At 30.9% G+C, this 20806-nt stretch overlaps 1 protein-coding gene across 1 annotated transcript; it reads right to left on the minus strand.

Moving 5' to 3' along the window:
• Nucleotides 1-3103: 3103 nt before the first annotated feature.
• Nucleotides 3104-8313, minus strand: LOC25480620 (homeobox-leucine zipper protein ROC6). Its single transcript, XM_013586916.3, has 9 exons — nt 8202-8313; nt 7661-7884; nt 7171-7288; nt 6031-6717; nt 5807-5908; nt 5505-5717; nt 4765-4930; nt 4227-4591; nt 3104-3860 (listed from the first exon to the last, which is right to left on the minus strand). The coding sequence occupies exons 1-9, from the start codon at nt 8232-8234 to the stop codon at nt 3459-3461; spliced, it is 2310 nt and encodes a 769-aa protein (XP_013442370.2). The 5' UTR covers nt 8235-8313; the 3' UTR covers nt 3104-3458.
• Nucleotides 8314-20806: the final 12493 nt, after the last annotated feature.

Below are 20806 nucleotides of genomic sequence, written 5' to 3' on the forward strand. Positions count from 1 at the left end.
ATGACACGAGAAAAATCATCTGTTTCAAAGCATGACTATAAAGAAGGAAAACTCATTGGGATTTGGAGGAAACAATAAAGGGATGATCATTAGTTTGGTAGGTCCTTTTTTTTCTTCTATTCACATTGTACTTTTTGTTTAACGAATTAAACATAACCTACTTAGGATAAGTCAATTATCTGACAATGGATATGACAGTGGTCTAATCCGTTTCTAGTGAAGGTCGTCTCACTTTATTGAGCTGTAGAAATAAAAGAGCTTGGTGCTAACACCACCTTTAAGGTAGATGTCTAAAGGTTGAAGATGTATATCGAAGTTCAAATTCCGAGAGTTTCATTGGTCGTGACTGACCTTTAAAGTGTGTTTGGATTGAGAGTTTAGGAGGGGAAGGGAGGGGAGAGTTTACTTTTCTTTTTTAAATTACAGACACTATGAAATGTTTTTGCATTGTGGTGTTAGCTTGTTGTTATGTCTTTCATAAAAACTTGTTTGTTGTCTTGTTTATTATTAATCATCATCTCTTGCTTTATTAAGTTTTGAGTTTAGTAACACTCCTATCTGAATGGGAACCTCAAAATAAAAAGTTGTATAAATTTCTTCGAATTGAAATGGAATTGCTCAAAACATCATGGAGGTTCAAGAGATGGAATAAAGGATGAGGAAAGGGGAATATTTCAGGTGCTAACTAACACAACCTTTACATAAATCATTGTTGGTGAGAACTTGAGCCTAAATTTTACCCACTGTATCGTGTTTTCTTTCTCATGTGAGTACCCATACATGCATTCATTTTTTTAGAACTTGCATTCTTTCTCTATAGCTGATGGGTTTTTACATTTACATGCACTGAGGCACACAATGGGGTAGGGATATCCGAATCCGTCGAGGATGGAGATAAGATTCAATTTCTCATCCTCGTTGGGTATGGATAGGGTAACGGGTAAAAATGTGAGAGTATGGTATGGGGACGGGGAAGGTAAAACCCGTCCCCACCCCGCCTCATTGCCATGCCTACTATTGATTTTATTGGAATGATATTGATTGAAGTTTTGAGAAAGGAAGTATTTTCCGAGCATGAAAATTGAAGTGAAAGAGGTGGTTCCATTGCCAAATGAGATAAAGATATTATAGGTTGATATCATTCAAGGAGGTTTGTTAATTTATTGCAAATATTTATTTTCCAAGAATGTTCCTTGAGGACTAGAAAGGGTTCAAGTTTGGGGTTGTGATGATGACACCCTGTCATAACAATATTTTAGTGTCAAATTTAGCATGTTTTAGATAAGTTTAGTAACGAGTTGAAGAAACTAGCAAGACAATCAAGGACCGCATTGAAGGCCTTTGAACCAGATTGAATTCATCCTAACTAGACAACTTTGTAATCGTGCTATAATTTTTACAAGATGTATCAAGTCATCAATTGAGGAATAGTCACTACGGACATTTTGGTGAAGTGAAATAGAACAAATAGTGAAGAAAATTATGATACCATCTGCTGGAAGCTGCGCATCATGTACAAGTAGCGTGTACGTCGCCCCGTGTCTTCAACTGAGCTCCCTTCCTTTGATGCTGTTGAATTTCTAGCAGAATCGATTGTGCTACCAACATGAAACCTATCAATTTCATATCACGCGAAGTTAATCGGTTTCGTAGATTTTGAACTTGAGGAGAGTTTTGAATACTAGAAGATTCTACTATGTAACCATTCAACTCTTGATAATTAAGTGATGATGAACAATGAGACATTGCATAGCTATAAAAATCAAAGCATTAACTACAACTCCTACAAGCATAGCTGGAAGAATACCAAACAAAAACTCTCCAAATGAAATTTTACTCTCAACAGCTATAACAAGATTTTGAGGAAGAAATGAGGTGGTGTTCAATAAATGTGAATTCTTCCCATGGATATTGCCAAAAATTGTTTATACCTAAGATTTGCAGCACAAGAAAAGAGAACACAAAACTTTCAGCAAATGGCTTAAAGAACAAAAAATGAGCAATGTTGTAAATAAATTGGATTCTAAGGTTGTGGTAAACTATCTGCTACAAAAGTCTTATCTAGATGCTATTGATTAGATCATAGTTAACTGTTTCTGTGAATTATATACCTAACAAAATTTCATTGAAAGGAGAAAAAAATTCATTGCCATTCACACTTTGCAAAATTTTATTGAAAGGAGAAAAAAAATAAAACATCAGTAAAAAAAGGGAAAAACTAAAGCCAATTTACTATCTAGATATTTAAAAAATAATTTATTATACGAAAAAATATTAATTAAACAGTTTTTTTTTGTTACATTTATTTAAATAATTTTAAGTTAAAAAAATAAAAACCTCGATGTGTCTAGAATGGAGTCAACAAAAAGTCAGAATACAAAAACATATAAATCAAACAAACAAAGCAAAAACAACAAAATCACGAGGTCGACATTCTATGACTAACCAAGGGATTAAGCCACCAAGAATTCAACTCAAATTAATTTACAAATTTAAGATCACAAAAATTGATTTATAATTTGTAATGATATTTTAACAATAAATTTAAAACATTGGTTCGTTTAAATAATGCTAAATAATCACTTTTGAAGTATTAAAATATGACTTTTAATATCCGTTTAAAAAAAACTATAAAATTTTATTATCTCACTTTAAAATCATTTTTTTGGTAACAGAACATCTAGTAAAACTGAAACTTTCTTCCATCAAAGAAATTGTGTACCAAAACACAGAAACAGCAATCCAAATTGCCTCAAGAAGCGATTCTTTTCAAGTTTCGTTTTTTCTAAGCAAACCAAAGGTTTAGAAGAATAAGAAATCAAATAGATTCAATTTGTCACAGATGGAATTTAATAGTATAAAATTTTCAAGATTTTTAAGAAAAACTATTTTTCTATGTGATAATAAAAATCACTTTATTTTAAAATATTATCTATGAAAAATGACTTTCAATCTCAAAACAAATTCATTTTAATCAAAAAAAATTCTCAATTTTTAAAAAAATTATAACAAACAGAAGATTTATAAAAAATTGGATTGAGAAAAACTGTAATAAACAACTGACCCATAAATTCATAATCATGCATTCAATAAGATTGATAACTAGCAACAAAATCATGCAATATTCACTTTAGCTATAAGCAAAGTAAGCATGAATAACAACATAATATCTTTTGGACAAATTTAATCAAAAAAGGCCGAGACAAATCTAAGTCAATACCCGAACCAACCGAACAAAAAGCAAAACCAATTAATTGCTCTTTCATGGTTCGTTCTTGACTTAATTATGTCTCAGCCTTTTCCAACTATAATCTAAAATCCCCTAATACATCCAAATTGTATGTAACATTTTTCTATGCCCAATTTCAAAAGAAACTAAACTTTAAATGAAACTAAATTGTCATGAATAAAACAAAAATAAAAAAGGGTACTTTTATTGTATATCAATCAATTCCTCATCATGCAACAACTCCAAGTGCTTCTTTGATTCTCTGAATGGTCACTGAGATTTGTGCATTGACAGACTCAACTGACTCCATTGTGAGCTTACTTGTTGGAGTGTTGTTCAGCAGCATTTGTAATCCAAATGTCAGCAAGCATCCACCGTTGTCTCCGCCCTCGCCATTGCCGCTGCTACCGTCACTTGAAGTTCCAACGATATTGTTGACGTTTGAATGGCCGTCCGGAAGAATTGAAAAGCCGGAAGGCAAAAGAGGAATCACTGAAGAGTCTCCACCACTGATCAAGATGTCCAAGGATTGTGAATCGATTGGTGAATACACGACCATTGAGCCAGAGCTATCGGTCCATGAGTCTTGCAGGTATAGATTGCTTCCCTCATTTCCATTCGGATTCACAGCCTAAACAGAAAGGGAAAAAAAAATTACATGTTAAAAAGGATTATATAGAATCATTCTTATATCTTCATCTATTAAGTACATGTTTGGATAATAGTTTCCAAACCACAAATTGGTCCAACATAAAAGGATTTTTTCTCACATATATTCAAACCGTTGGAAACTAACATATAAGAAGAACATCGGATAAGATATTGAGGAAAAAGTGTATATAAGCCTCGGCATGTGTGTTCTAAGTGTCGAGACATTTTAAACACGATAATGATAATAAATAACTCATGTTTGAGGTGTAAATAGTGATCTAAACAAACAAAAAGAACTTCAGATGGTTGATTTATGAAGAATATAATATTGGAAAAGAGCACTTACATTATTGAGACTAAGAATAGAAATGGAATTTCCAAGTGCTTGTCCTTTAGCAATGTGGACCACCTCCTGCATTGGTCCACCATTGGACAAAGCATCCCACCCGCCTCTCATCTGTGCCTCACGGAGAAAATCAAACACCCTTTGCCGAGGCAATGGAATCCAAACAGAAGTTGCAGCACTTAGCACGATGCTCGAATTGGCATCTGGATGTTGCCGATACATGATTTTCAGGTCACTGTCGCCCATGTTGCTAATGGGAAGGATATCCCACTTGCACGCAGTCGAAGGACAGATTCCTGACCAGAAGTAATCGGACATCCTCTGTGCGAGCTTCAGCATGCTTTTCTTACCATGTGGAGTCATGGCTGCAAAAATAACATGTCAATCAAAATGGTAATCGACAATTCATATTGAATATGTGTCTAGTATCCGACACCGGCACATGTGATCAAATTTAATTATTTCATTTCTCAAATAATTACTAGAGTTGACGTGTCAGTGCTTCATACGTGTTAAGTGCAATAACAAATTTGCAGACCTGTGGGATCATCAGATTGTGACATGGAGACTGCGAGGGAATCACACTGCCTCTGGAGAGTTGCAACCCATCTATGAGCACCAAATGCCATGCCGGAATTAACCAATGGACGATAGGCTTGGTGGACAACACTCTCATCATATTGGGAATGATCAACCCAAGTAATCTGCAAGATTGTAATTTCCATCAGTCAGTTTTGTTTATCACATAAAAGATATGTTAAACCCTATGATGATTATAAATTATGGAAAATACTGGACATAGCGAAAAATATTTTCAAGACATGAGGTGGCAATGTATGATTGGCTTATTATCACCAACATCAACCATGATTTCCATACAAGTCAAAGATTAAAACAGTTCTGGAAATTTTGGTATGACCATAACGTGTTCGTGTTCGTGATGCATATTGTGAATGAGAATTTCGCTCAATATAGCAATGCTCGTAAATTAATATCCCAAATAAGAACTCTATTTAAAGGATTTAAGTGGAAAATAAAAAATGAAACGAATTTCAAAAGAATACACATGGGTGATTATGTGTATAGATTCTTTTGATATGGTAACAGCTAAGGATCTATTCAATTAAATTAAATTAAACGGCACAAATTGGTGCTAAACTATGTAAGCCTCGATTCACTAGTTTTGCAGAGTAGACAGTGGTAAAACAAAAATGTAAATGTTTGAAATCGATGTTTAAAACACACAAGGATGAAATTGATAGATAATTAAGCACTTACTTTGCAAAAACCGTTAGGCAAATCCTCCAAAATACAGCCAGAAGGAAGCTTCTTACAGCTCATGTAAGGGTTTCCATTAGCAGCATTACGGCCGACGTTGACCGAAACATCAACCACAACCCAAATACCTCCAACATGCTGCTTTGCAAACCTCAGGAAACTATATTGTCGAACCGGGACTAACGGAGAAGGCAATTGAACCTCGGCTTGCATCTGAAAACCATAATCAAAATCGTAATTAATTTCATCCAAATATATATAGCAAAATTGAGAAAATTAACACAATGCAAAAACATATATACCACTTGCAAAGATCCACTCCTGGTTCCATTCATTCCACTAGATATTACATCCAAGGTTGAAGCTCCAGCAATCATACATGGAAACATTTCTGCCCACTGATCCTATTGACAAAAATAATAAATAAATAAAATTATTTATTGAACTTTCACGCATTAAAACGCTAAATTTCCAATATAATAAGTTATACTTCATCTAAGAAGATTAAGAAAGTTGAATGACATACCGCATCCAACATGGTTTCCACAAGACCTGCACTGTTGATTAATAACAGTCCAGTTTGTCTTGTAGCTTCAGTTACAAAACCATTTTGTTTCGGATCGTTAAAAAGAGAATTGACCTTTGCATACTCGTCATAGTTCAGCACTTCGTTCACACCATCCAAACTCTTAATCCAGAGAGGAGAATCAGGCTGAGACATACTGATTAGTTCATCCATAGCAGCTTGTGCAAGATCAATAAGCATAGCTCTCTCTTGCTGAGCAGTATTTCCGATCATTCCCATCGGTGATTGCAATCCAGATTGTAGCGCAGGAGCTCCCATAACTCCGTCTCCCATACCAAATCCCATCGGCAGCGACATGTTGAAATTGCTTGGACCAACAACACCATTCCTTCCCATACCAAGTTCAAAGCCAGAATTTGGATTTGGCATAGTTATGGAGCCAAATGCCGAGACAGGTCGGCCGAAGAACTTGTGGGTCAAGGTAGACACTCGGCCCAATTCCTCTTTCAGTCTGGCATTTTCAACCCTAAGCTGGTGGTCCTCCGGCGAAAATTGTCCAGGAATTGCTGGGCCACCGCAGTTGCTGCATGTCGGATTTGACATAGCATCTTTCAACAAACTGTTCTCAGCTCGGAGCCTCTCATTTTCCTGCCTCAGAATCATATTCTCATGGCGTTCCAGTTGCGTCTAATTCAAGGAATGCAATTCATTTAGTACAGTATATATAAATTGGTGATGGATTCATAAATCGTAAGATATAAAAGTAATACTTATAATTATAAGTAAATTCTAGTAGGAGAACCAAATATATAGTAGATCATACAAATTAATTTTGATGCTCAGTCAATATGTAAAATTGTTGACACAGTTCAACCAATCACACGACTTTTGAAGTATATACGATTAAAGTAAAAAAAAAAATTAAAAAGTAATGATACAACGATTATGATTGATTGACAATGATAATTGAAAAAAGTTTTACATTGTCACTACATATCAATTGATGCCTATAACATAATGTTTGAGCTGTTAATATATATCGGAAAAGATTGAAATCTCACGTCTAAGTCATATATCCGTCCCTAATATCAACTGCATGAACAGACTACATATATGTGCGTGAATGTATTCAAATTTTACCTTCATCTGAGTTCGCCGATTCTGAAACCAGAACTTGACTTGTTTGTTTGCCAAGCCAAGCTTCTTGCTAAGGTCAGTTCTTTGCTTCTCATCAGGATGTGGACACTCCTTGAAGAAACTAAAACATTCGAAGAACAAAATTTATTATTAATAAACTCAATCATAATTATAAAAATTACTCATACCTAATTACAAATTATGCAAAAATCTATGGAGGGTTCTTAATTAAAAACTTTTTACTTCAAGTATTTAATTACATATTAAATTAGTTCAGTTTGGTTTGGTTCAGTTTTCATCTGGAACGGAACCATGCCCACCCCTAACATATTACAGACAAATTCATCAATCCAATTACAAACATTTTTAGTTCATAGACCTATATTTAAAAATCCCCAATTACTTCAGACTTCAAAGACATAAAGAGTAATTAAACCATAGATAATCAATCACATTTAGTTGAAAAAAATCGCATAATTTCATAAAGTCGTACGTTTCGAGCTCCTGAATTTGTTGAGGAGTGTGCCTATGATACTTCTTCTTCTTCTTGCTCTTTGGCTGATCATCAGCAACATCAAGGTCATCACCAGAAAGATCATCAAAATTCTCACTTCCAGACCTGCTTTCATAGTCATCATCCCTCAGCCTTCCAAGCAAACCAGAATCAAAGTTCTCTCCAATAAGTCCCATTCCAACATTTCCTTCCATTTTTTTGTTCTGCAAAAATAAAAATTCCATAAGATACATCAACATAACAATAAAAAAAAATAAGATACATAAAATACAAATCATAATCATAAAAACAACAAAATATTGTTTGAAGAAGCTAAATTGCCCACCCAAATTAACCCTGGAGATAATTGAACCTGAGACCTGAAGGAGGAGCACACTCCTAAGTCCAAGCCAATATCACCGGGCTAAGTCAAGTGGGTTATATACAAATCATATTCATCATCATAATCATTAAAAAAAACAAAATATAAAACAGAATACACAGAAAAATAGACCAAAATCAATGAAGGGTTGAAGCATACAGTGATCAAAGACAAGTTAGAGACCATTTTCATAGAATGGAAAAATGGTCTATGAAGAACTATCAACCAAAAAAACAAGCTCTCAAACACAAAAATTTATTTCAAAAACAAAAGCAAACAAAAAAACAAAAAGTTCATGCAACCTTTTTGTCACTCACTTTAGTTCTCAAGGTCATGTCACCGTCAATTCCCAATGCACTTTTCAATTTTGGATTCTTTTGCCTAAGGTTTGACCTTTTAAACAATATTATATAAAATACAGACAATATATTAAATATTTTTATTTTGACTAGAAAAATATATTAAATATTATTATGTCATAATCAAAATAAGTTTAATTATAATATATAATATATTATAATAAAGACAAACTTTTTCTCAAGTCAACCCTTATGCATGAATCTTATCTTTTTCTAGAAAATTGAAGTGATATATATTTTTCGAGTAAACCAATTGATCCATATCTTTGTAAGTCACTCTCAAATTAATATTTTAAAATAGTCTTTGTGTTTGTCAAAAATTTCTCAATTAAGTCTCTTGTCATGTGACAAAATATTAATTGAGTCATGGACTAATTTGAGAGTGACTTACAAAGACATGGATCAATTTGAATTATATAAAATACAGACAATATATTAAATATTTTTATTTTGACTAGAAAAATATATTAAATATTATTATGTCATAATCAAAATAAGTTTAATTATAATATATAATATATTATAATAAAGACAAACTTTTTCTCAAGTCAACCCTTATGCATGAATCTTATCTTTTTCTAGAAAATTGAAGTGATATATATTTTTCGAGTAAACCAATTGATCCATATCTTTGTAAGTCACTCTCGAATTAATATTTTAAAATAGTCTTTGTGTTTGTCAAAAATTTCTCAATTAAGTCTCTTGTCATGTGACAAAATATTAATTGAGTCATGGACTAATTTGAGAGTGACTTACAAAGACATGGATCAATTTGATGGTTTATTCGAAAAATATATATATTAGATTCAATTTTCTAGAAAAAGATAAGATTCATGCATGAGCGTTGACTTGAAAAAAAGTTTATCTTTATTATAATATATTATAATTATAATTATTTTCAATTAAATGTATCTTTTTCAAAAGTTTTTCAATTAAATGTCATATCACGTGACAAAAACATAGATACATGAATCTAATTGAAAAACGTTTGATAAGGACAAAGACTATTTTAAAATATTAATCGAGTAGAGACTAATTTAAAATTAACTTACAAAAAGAGAGAGAACAAATTGGTATTTTTGTCTATTTTTTTGGGATGAAAATGTAAGGATAGGAACAAGACAAAAAGAACCCTTTTTTCAGATATAAAGTACACAGACACACATGTTTCTCTCATTGAACAGTGAGAAATAAAAGGAAAATAGATTATCCTCTTTTCCTTATTTTAACACCAAGACCTGACCAATTTGTCAGCGTTGAAAAATTTTCAATGAAGAAAACCTAAAAAGGGTCCCAACAAAATCCATTGCATCAGAAATCAGATACCACCACAAAACAATAAAAAAAAAAAAATATCAGATTGGTCTTCTTTTTTTATTCATAAAAAAAAAGACTAAAACAAAAACAAAATTCACACTATTCAAATACATTGTACCAAATCAAATCAATACAAATATACCAAATCAAAACAATACAAATAAAAATGAGTTACGATATTTGTACAACCATTTTACGAAAAAAATTTAAACCAACTTCTTCTCTTTTTGTATTGATCAAGAACAATAGAGAGAAAATAAAAGCACAATTAAAGAGAGTTGTCTCATAAATTATCTTGAAATGGTCATAACAAGTATCATTTCACAATAAAATAAAACCCTTTAACCCTTAGAGAAAAATAATCATGAACATTGAAAAAGGGTAATTTTTTATGACATGGACATTGAAAACAATGCAAGTATGGTGAGAAAAAAATACAAAAACAAAATTCACATTATTCAAATGCATTGTACCAAATCAAAACAATAGTTACGATATTTGTACAACCATTTTTTGAAATAAATTTAAGCAACTTCTTCTCTTTTTGTATTCATCAAGAACAATAGAAAGAAAATAAAAACACAACAAGAGAGAGTCTCATAAATTATCTCCAAATGATCATAACAAATATCATTTCAAAATAAAAAACCCTTTTACCCTTAAAAAATGGGTAATTTATTTATGACATGAACAATGAAAACAACATAAGTACGATGAGAAAAAGATACCTTGTACTTAGACTGTGTAACAAAAAACAATAGTTTTCAGATCCTTCTTCACACAAGTAACACTGGGATCTGTAGAAGAGAAAAAGACAGAGAAAACATATTAAAATCAATCATTTTAATAATAAATAATCAAAACACTAAAAATCAATCATTTTATTAATAATATAAATAATAAAAAAAACAGTGATGATTGAATAAAATAAGAACGTAGCTGACTTACAAAGACTCAAAGTATTCTCCCAAAGTCAAAACCTTCGAACAAATGGTTACACAAATTCTCAAAAACACAAGAAATGTTTGTATATGTAAGAGAGAAAAAAATGAACCCTTTGAATTAAATCCCAAAACCCAATCCGAAAAATTCGTTTTTTCTTTCAATCACTGACTAATTAATCACACACACACAATAGTAGCATGCAGTTTCTCTCTCTATATCTTCGTACTTGTACTTTTTTCTCTCTCTAGATATTCTTGATTTTGTGAGATTTTGCTGAAATATATAGCATGGAAAAAGAGTGATAGAAGGGTGTCGGGCCCACTGACAAAGACAGTCGTTTGTGATGTCTGTTCCTTTTCACAGCGCGTAATTCACGCGCCTAGGTTCTTTTTTGACATACGATGATTTTTTAAGATTGCAGTTTTTTTTTCTTATGGTAATGATTTGGTGTGTGTTGGACCATGATCATATCTTTTCATATGATAAACAATTCAATAAAAAACTTTTTTACAAAAAAAATGAAGTATATTAACACCGACAAAGTAGTCTGTTTAGTACAAAAAAAATTAAGTATATTAACACCGACAAAGTAGTCTGTTTAGTGTAAAGTGAAAAAATTAAGGTTATTTTCTTTGAATTTTAACATATGTATGATTTAAAGTATCAATTTTTAAATCTAAATTGTTTATGATCGGATAGATGAGACGTGTGAGACAAGATTGTGACCGTATACATTCAATCGGATAGATGAGACGTGTGCTACAAGGTGGTGACCGTATACGATAAGATCATTAAAATTATTAGTAAATCGGGAAAATACATGTGCAGAATCTGAATATTTAAATGTAGGATTTTTTTATTGTTTCTCGTTTTCTTTTTTTTCCTTTATTTTCTTTCGGGGTAAATTTGTAAAAAGAAATAAGAAAACCTTTTTGAACAAATGAAAATAGGAAACAAAATTGAGAGTGTGAATTTGAAAAAGAACAGTCTTTTTGAAGTTGAAAAGGAAACAAAATCATAAATATATCCTTGTGTTTTTTTAATTATTTTATTATTATTCTTTCAAAAAAATTAATTTATTTTTTTATTATTATTGTTATGTATTTTTTAATTTTCAAAAGAGTTTAATTTATATACACTTTTATTATATAAATTTTTCACATATGTATCTAATGATATGTTGTCAAAAAAAAAAAAATTGAACAAACAAAAATGATATGTTGTCAAATTATCTAATGAGATAGATAAAAACAAATGTTTTATCTTACATCATCAATTATTGTGACAATACATCGTTGTATGCGTGTATAAAACTTGTGTACATTGACTTACCATGGTGTATATAAATTAAACTTTTATTTCAAACTTTTGCTTATTTTTTCCAAAATTTTTCCTAAATGGCAAGAAAAAACGTACGTAAATATCAACCACATATATTTTATTTTTTTTCGTTTTTCAACAACTACGTATTAAACGGTAAGAATAAAGGATTAATATATTTATTGATATGGAAAATTTCATAAACTTTTTATAAATGGTAAGAAACAGGGAAAAAAATAATTAAAAAGGAAAAAAGTTGAAATAAAAGGAAAGAATATTTTTTTTTGAATAAAACGATAAGAAATAACTTTTTTTTCAAGCAAAAAAAAAAAATTCTTAAGCAACAGTCATTTGTTTTTCATTAGATAGACTAAGGTACCGTTTGGCAAGGTTTTTTTTCGGTCTAAAAGCTACTTTAAAACAAAGTTAAAATAAAGCTTTTTAAAAAAAAAAATTAAAGCTGTTTGGTTTCTTTATTTTTTTTTAGTTCTAAAGTTATTTTTAAGTTAAAAGTTGTTTGGCAAAATATTGTACAAAACTTTGAATTTATTATTTTTTTTGTTGTGTCTGGGGTTCGAACCCGGGACCTTGCATATATTTATACATTGTCTATAAATAAAAACTTTGAATTCATTATGAATTAACATAATAAATAAATAAATGTTTAAAATATTTTTTGAAGGGAAAATATGTTTAAAATATAAAGATATTATTTTTACAAATACTATATTTACTCAATGACGTTTATTTTGTGTAACATGAATACGAATTCGTATCATTATATAAAGGACTTGTTAAATATTTGAATAGGAGAAATAATTTAAGGAGGCTCAAATAATAACATAAATAATATCATAGTTTGGAAAATTAAAAATATAAATCATCTTGTTTAAAAAAAAAACATAAATCATCACAAACTCAAACATTTATACTCTCCATCAACGCAACTCCTATTTGATTTCTAACTCTATTCATGTAGCCTCCATCTTGTACTCTTCCTGAATTATATGAACCGATTTCTTCATTTATATTGCTTTCTTCGTCACGCTCAATCATATATTCAGAGATAAAATCACATTTATTAAACTCTTCATCTTGAACTTCACACATTCGAATAAAGTTGTGGAGTGTTGTTGTTGCAACTTGCAACTATGATCTTTTGTTGTTCGATTAGTGAAAATGGTCGCATATCACATAATATGTATATGATATCATATTTGTTACATTGTTGGTGTCATTGAAAACGATGTTTAGTTTTTTTAATAAGAAAAATATATGCATAGTTTGTTACAACATAAATTTGTAATATTAAGTATAAGTTTTTTTGCATCTATACTTGTACTTTTAATTAAAATCAAAATTTTATAAAAATAATTATACGCATCAACGAAATAAAAAACATACAAACATAAAGTATTTACTCTAAACGCTAATGTGTTGAAGCAAAAATCCCTTTGAACTTGTTTTTAAATGATAAACAAACTCTTGTATTAAAATTAAGATTATAATGTTATTTGGTTATTTAATGTGTGCTCTTGAGTGAATTTTATTAAGGATAAGAAAATCCAATTCTCACACATTGTTAAAGCCATGTATCATTGGAGTTTCATGCTCAAGCTTTCAAGAAGAATATGTGTTCATTATTAAAGGGTAATTAAATGATTTAATCCAAGAAAGCATCACAAAGAAAACCATGCGCAAATGCAAGGGAAAATTGTCTTTCAATCATGTGTTAATCATTTGGAAAAGAAAGGGATGATGACATAAGCCCTATTATGTATCTTGATGAGCAAGTAAGCAAAAAGACATAAAGTACAATGACTTGGTGACCAAGTATGCAAATATAATTTATAAATGGTATCTTGGATACAAAGCTTTGCAAGGACAATGACAAATGATGCATCTTGAAGAACAAGATACAAACAGTAGTAAAAAGAAAATATATTTTCACTGTTCATGTACTTTTCACTGTTCACCCACGCTCCTGGTCCATTTCAAGCTCAAGCTCGAGCTCAAGCTCTTAGTGTTAAAAGTTTAGGCCGAGGCTGGCAAGCTCAAAACTCAACGTACAAAAGATGGGACAATGGCAGTTTTGCAATTCCTATCAACAGCAAGGGCGTCTACACAAGAATGAACAGTTGCAGATATTGAAGGATGAAGGATGGCTATAAATAGAAGCTTTCTCTCAACAAAGAAAGCATGAATTTCCAATACAATCACAAGCCTACATACAAGCAATAAATTCATCAATCAGTCTCAATATCAAAAATACTCTTACAGTACTCAATCATATTTTCGGATCATCCTTTTAAGAGTATTACAAACTACAATCTCTCATTCTCTTAATAGCTTGAAAGTTGTAATTAGATCCAAACATCAAATCTCATTTTGATTGTATATCCTCAAGCCTGTAAAATCTTGAGTGATATTGTAAGCTTGCTGAAGCTAATAATATCAGTGGTGTAAACCTGGTGAGGCTTAGAGAATACATGGTTGTTTTAGCCTCAAGCTCAGAGAGAGCTCGAGAGTCAGTGTAAGCCTGGTGAGGCTTAGAGAATACATATTGTTTTGCACATTGCAAAGAGGAAGAAGAAACTCCCAAAAACTAGTGGATAATCTCACAAAAGCTGTGAGGACTGGACTAACCCATATTGGGGGAACTATGATAACTTCTCTGTGTGATCTTTCTTAAACTCTACTCTTTACTTTCTGCTTTGTTTATTTTAGTATTACATATTTATTTATTGTTTTACTAATCACCCTACTCCAAGCAAAGTGTTGAGAGTTCAAACTCTCTAAGAGGTACAGAAAATTTTTAAAGGGTCACTATTCAACCCCCCCCACCCCCCCCCCCCCCCCCCCCCCCCAGTATATTTGTGAGGTTGAAGAAAGGGAATAAAAATATTTAGTGTCATTCAATGACAACATGAATAAAAATATTTGCGAGGTTGTGATAATTAAACGATATTGAAATTAAATATATAAGTGATAAAAAGATAATAAAATTCCTTAAAAAATAGAATATAAAATTAAATGGACCATCCTTAAAAAAAAAAAATTATATGTACCAGTTCAAAAAAATAAAATAAAATAAAATGGAAGAAAAAAGCAAATTGAAATATAATATTAAAAAATAAAAGAAAAGGTTGCCAGCGTGAGTTGAAGATAGGTGCTTGTAAAATAAATTGGGAAGAAGTAGTTTTTTGAAGTAGCATTCAACAACTTTTGATTAAAGATCATTCTATTGAATTTTATGCATTCTGAGAAAAGTACTTTTTTTTAAGGTACTTTATTGATATTGTGTTTGGCCTAACTTCTCCTTAAAAATGTAGAGAAGCTGGAAAAAAAAAAAAAAACCGAGCCAAACGGTACCTAAACATTCGTAAACAAATACTCCACACACTCTTTTTTAATTGTTGAATTAAAGTTATTTGCGCATGTAATTAGTAAATTTAGTTACTTTCGATTGAGTTATTTGTACTTTTTATGTAAGCAACTATAAAGATTAATTTATCGATTCAAATAGAACTGCAATATAATGGATGAAAAAACTCTTCCTCAAAAGATTTATGAAATTATTTGTCTTCTTTCTATAAATATATTTAATTTAATTATTTTCTTCCTCATTCTCACAATAATCAATATATGTGGCTATTTAACATGAATTAAGAAAACAGCTTTGCTATATACCACGATTAAATACTTCAAGAATAAATCACGAATCACATATATTTCATAGTTTTTAACCACTCAAATACCATTAAAATGAAAATCAATTACTGCATATTCAAAAGGTAACCTTCCATCACATATTCACTTTTATTTTGTCCCTCCTGCAACAACCTTAGTTGCCAACCCCAAACTTACACTCTTTCAGACGAACAAAAATGCATAATCATTTTAACCATTTTTTTTTAATTTTTTTACGGTAAACCATGATTATCATTACCCAAACATGTTTCCTATTGCAATGGAGAGTGGCTGAAGCATCTAGTTTTGTCTATTGGTTAAAAAAATGCAATTCGTGTATTTCTCGTGAAAATATTTTCGTGAGATTAAGCATTTTCCTTAAGAAAAACTTCAAAATAAATGAGTTTGAATAAAAAAAATAAGGTGACAACTAGGGTACCCATGGAAGAATTGTGGATAATTTATTCCAACTAATACACATTAGTCACATAAGCACATTTTTAAGTGGTATCCATGAATTATCTTGACCCCACCAACAAATTGCTCATTTTCATTGATTGGTGGGTAAATTACCCACCATTCTTCAAAGATAATCTAGAAAAAACCAAAAAATAAACCTAATTATTTATAGAGTTACTTGTCTTTTTTACGTATAAATGAAAGAGAGAATAAACAAAAAAATATTTAGTTGATTTTTTGTATGATATACCTACAATATTTAACAATACTTGTCTTCTTTACGTATAAATTTATTGATTAATATAATGATGATTCATATTTTTTTGAAAAATGATTCATTATTGTTCTCGTAAGCTTATTCAGTTGGTAGGAACAATGCATAAAATATACAAGGTTCGGATTTCGAACCCTTGACACACCACCAGAAGAATGATTCATGGTTGATATTATTCACTTTATACTCTCTAAAGTTCATTTTTCACTTTCAAGAGTCGGATTCATTCTAGATGGATTTGATGGGTGTAGTATAGTCACGACCTTGTTGATCGTTCGGTCTAATTGAACGAGCCAATTTTTTTAAAAATATTTTTATTATTTTTCATGATATCGATTTTCAAATCTAAATCGTTTACTATCTGATGGGTGAGACGTGTGTGACAAACTATCAGATGAGACGTGTGCGACAAGGTTGTGATTGTACACAATTCTGATCGTTTAAAATATAAGTGTATCTGGAATATACATATGCAAAATTGGAATCTTTAATTATTCCATTTTTTTACTGTTTCCCTTTTTATTTTTTTTTCTTTCGGGCATATTTATAAAAAAAAGAAAAATCGTTTTTAAAAAATGGAAATAGGAAACAAATTTGACAGCGTAAATTTGAAAAAAGAACAGTCTTTTTGAAGCTGAAAAGGAAACGGTCAGAAATATATTTTGTGCTTTTTATTTATCTTACTATAATTTTTGTTTTTAATATTCAAAACTTTTCGTAGATGGCAAAGAAAAAACTTACTTAAATCATTCGTAAACATCAACCATATATTACATGATAAGAATAAAGGATTATATATTTATTGATATGGAAGATATCGTATACTTTATATAAATGTTTGAGAAAAAGGAAAAAATAATTCAAAAAGATAAAATTTTAAAGAAGATGAAAGAAAAAAATTAATAAAAAAATAAAAATTCTTAAGTCAGCAGTCAATTGTTTTTTATTAGATAAACTTTATCATAAACAAATAAACAAATACTCCATATACACTCATTTTTAATTGTTGGTTTAAAGTTATTTACACATCCCTTCTCAAAAAAAGGTTATTTACACATACTAAAATAATTAAATAAGTTTGATTACTTTTGATAGCATTATTTGTCTTGTGTGAGAGGAATATAATTATTTGTCTTCTTTCTATTATATTTAGAATTTTTTGTTTTTGTTTCTAGTATTATTTATCAGTTATCTTTACATGTCAACTTTGAGGTGAAGTTTGTTAGGAGACAAGCGAATATGATTACTCATACTTTAGCTAGGGCAACCTGTTCTTGGGCTAGTCATCGTATTTTTTATTCTTATCATTCTTGTATTAATCATTGATTGAATATTAATAATAATAGCTAACTTTATTTTGATAAAAAAAAAAAAAAAAAATTATTTGCATGGGTTCGTTGGTTTGTAATTTTTTTGAATAAATAAATAATTTTATTGAATAAGAGGTAAAACAAAGTATAAAATGTATTAGACTCACAAGAATAGATAAAGTACAAGCAGACATGGCAACAAAACCTATACACGTGGGTAACCATCCGAACCCAAGCCAAATTGACAGGTTTTTTCGCTTTGACAGAGTTTGGATTTTTCCCGATTTCAAAACTCGAGTATGAGACGGGTAATGGGGATATAAATATCCACCTCGAACCCATACTCAAACCCGTTCCGAATGTAAAAAATCAATTTATTATTCGTTTTAGACAACACTCACTTCTCTAAGTTCTCTATCTTCTCCTTCCACATCTTACACCCTCGGTCTCTCCTTTCTCCATCACCATATCCATTGATTGCCATCATCTATTTGCTAGATAATGTCTTACAACGATGAGTATGAGGCGGAAAAATACTTCTTTTTTTTTATTAAAATAAATTATTCATTGTAGGGATGGGGATGAGTCGGGGATACCCGAACTCATCGGAGATGGGGATGGGATTCGAATACTCATCCCCGTTAAATATGTATAGGATAACAGGTAAGTATTTGTTAATAGGGTATGGGGACGGGGAAGGTGAAACCCATCCCCCATCCCGCCTTATTGTCATGCCTAAGTACAACAAATGCTCTACCACCAAAACCAATCAAAAACCATGAAAAGAAAAGGTAATAAGGAAAGTAAATTCTTACCATGAAGTTTGGTTTTATCTTTAAATAAATTAATATAAAAATATGGCATGACTTCGAATAAATTTCGGCTGATTGATGAACACATACACAATCAAACTTAAGATAGGTACTACCGTGTTTACCAAAAGCTAAAGTGATTTTCTAATTAATTAAACAAATGATAAAGCAAAGTTTTCTCTCAAATTGAAATAAACCATAAATTCACTTATCAAGGTAAACAAATATATAACTAAAATATTTTCCCCTAAAAAAATATATTTCTAATATCAAGAAATTTATGAAAATTAAATATGAGTAAGAACTTTTTTTTATCAATATATTTGTTGTATCCGAATACTGAAATCACTATTTTGTATGCACCAGACCATCTTTTAGATAATTGATGAATGAAAATATTTATCTCATGTACAGTTTCTACAAATAATTTTGTGATTGGAAACATGTATTCTATCAATAAAATATATTTTCCATTATAATAAAATCATTTACGCTATTTACATACCTTTTTTTTTTTTTTAAAGAAAGATGCTTATAACATTTCATTTATAATAAGAGATTCAATACAATTGGGGATATAAAAATAAATACGGCACTGGCTAAAAATATGGCATCTGCTACAAGAGCGTGAGTTATCACATTTGTTTGTCATTTAGAGAACTCCACCCGAGAGTTAGTAAATCGAGAAGTGAAAAGAGATTAGCATGTTGTGATGATATTGTGTCCAAATTCAGATATGTCTTCCCTTTTATAGCGAAACATGTCGCGCGTAGTTTTGGAGTCGATCTCAAAATCAATGCTGTCAAACTGCATATCATTTAACCATTGCAAGACATTGTATAAACTCTGAAGTTGAAGTAAATGTCACTAGAAGGGGGGGTTGAATAGTGACCCTTTAAAAATTTCTCTGTACTCTTAGAGAGTTTGAACTCTCAAGACTTTGCTTAGAGTAAGATGATTAGTAAAACAATAAGTAAATATGTAATACTAAAATAAACAAAGCAGAAAGTAAAGAGTAGAGTTTAAGAGAGATCACACAAAGAAGTTATCCTGGTTCCCCCAATATGGGTTAGTCCAGTCCCCACAGCTTTTGTGAGATTATCCACTAGTTCTTGGGAGTTTCTTCCTCCTCTTTGCAATGTGCAAAACAATATGTATTATCTAAGCCTCACCAGGCTTACACTGACTCTCGAGCTCTCTCTGAGCTTGAGGCTAAAACAACTATGTATTCTCTAAGCCTCACCAGGCTTACACCGCTGATATTATTAGCTTCGGCCGCTTACAGTATCACTCAAGATTTTACAAGCTTGAGGATATACAATCAAAATGAGATTTGATGTTTGGATCTAATTACAACTTTCAAGCTACTAAGAGAATGAGAGATTGTAGTTTGTAATACTCTTAAAAGGATGATCCGAAAATATGATTGAGTACTGTAAGAGTATTTTTGATATTGAGACTGATTGATGAATTTATTGCTTGTATGTAGGCTTATGATTGTATTTCCAATTTGTTGCCTTCTTTGTTGGGAGAAAGCTTCTATTTATAGCCAGCCTTCATCCTTCAATATCTGCAGCTGTTCATTCTTGTGTAGACACCCTTGCTGTTGAAAGGAATTGCAAAACTGCCATTGTCCCATTCTTTTGTACGTTGAGTTTGAGCTTGCCAGCCTCGGCCTCAACTTTTAACACTAAGAGCTTGAGCTTGAAATGGACCAGGAGCGTGTGTGAACTGTAACACCCCGTTTTCCCAACATAAGAATTTCAACAATAATCAGAATAACACGTCACAAACGGGATATCACATTTCTCAAAAATCATAAATAGATAGATAACAAATTATCCTTCGACAAAATTCTTCGAACATCGCAGCAGAATTAGTTTCATCATCAAAAATAGTTTTGGCACGCAGGCCTCATCAAGATGTCTCATAAATTAGTTAAACAACTTAATTATAAAAGCATAGTCAAATACGTAAAGGAATAGAAGCAAGCAATTCAAGAGACCCCATCCCGTTACATATCAGAGCAACCTAATCGAATCAGTGAGGAATAAGTCACTCACGACAGCAACACATCACTCTAAGCTCGATCACCTGAAAGTTACTCATACGAAGAGCAACATTTCCAAGCAGAATGGGTGAGATTTCATAAAACAATAATATTAATCAATATAATTCAACAATCGTAATTAACAACATAAGCATCTTAAACATCATAGCACCATAGATAATAATATATCATGTAATCACTTCATTAAAGCATCATAAATTTCATAGC

The sequence above is a fragment of the Medicago truncatula genome, chromosome 6 (assembly GCF_003473485.1).
Source record: "Medicago truncatula cultivar Jemalong A17 chromosome 6, MtrunA17r5.0-ANR, whole genome shotgun sequence".
In the NCBI taxonomy this organism is placed as follows: domain Eukaryota; kingdom Viridiplantae; phylum Streptophyta; class Magnoliopsida; order Fabales; family Fabaceae; genus Medicago; species Medicago truncatula.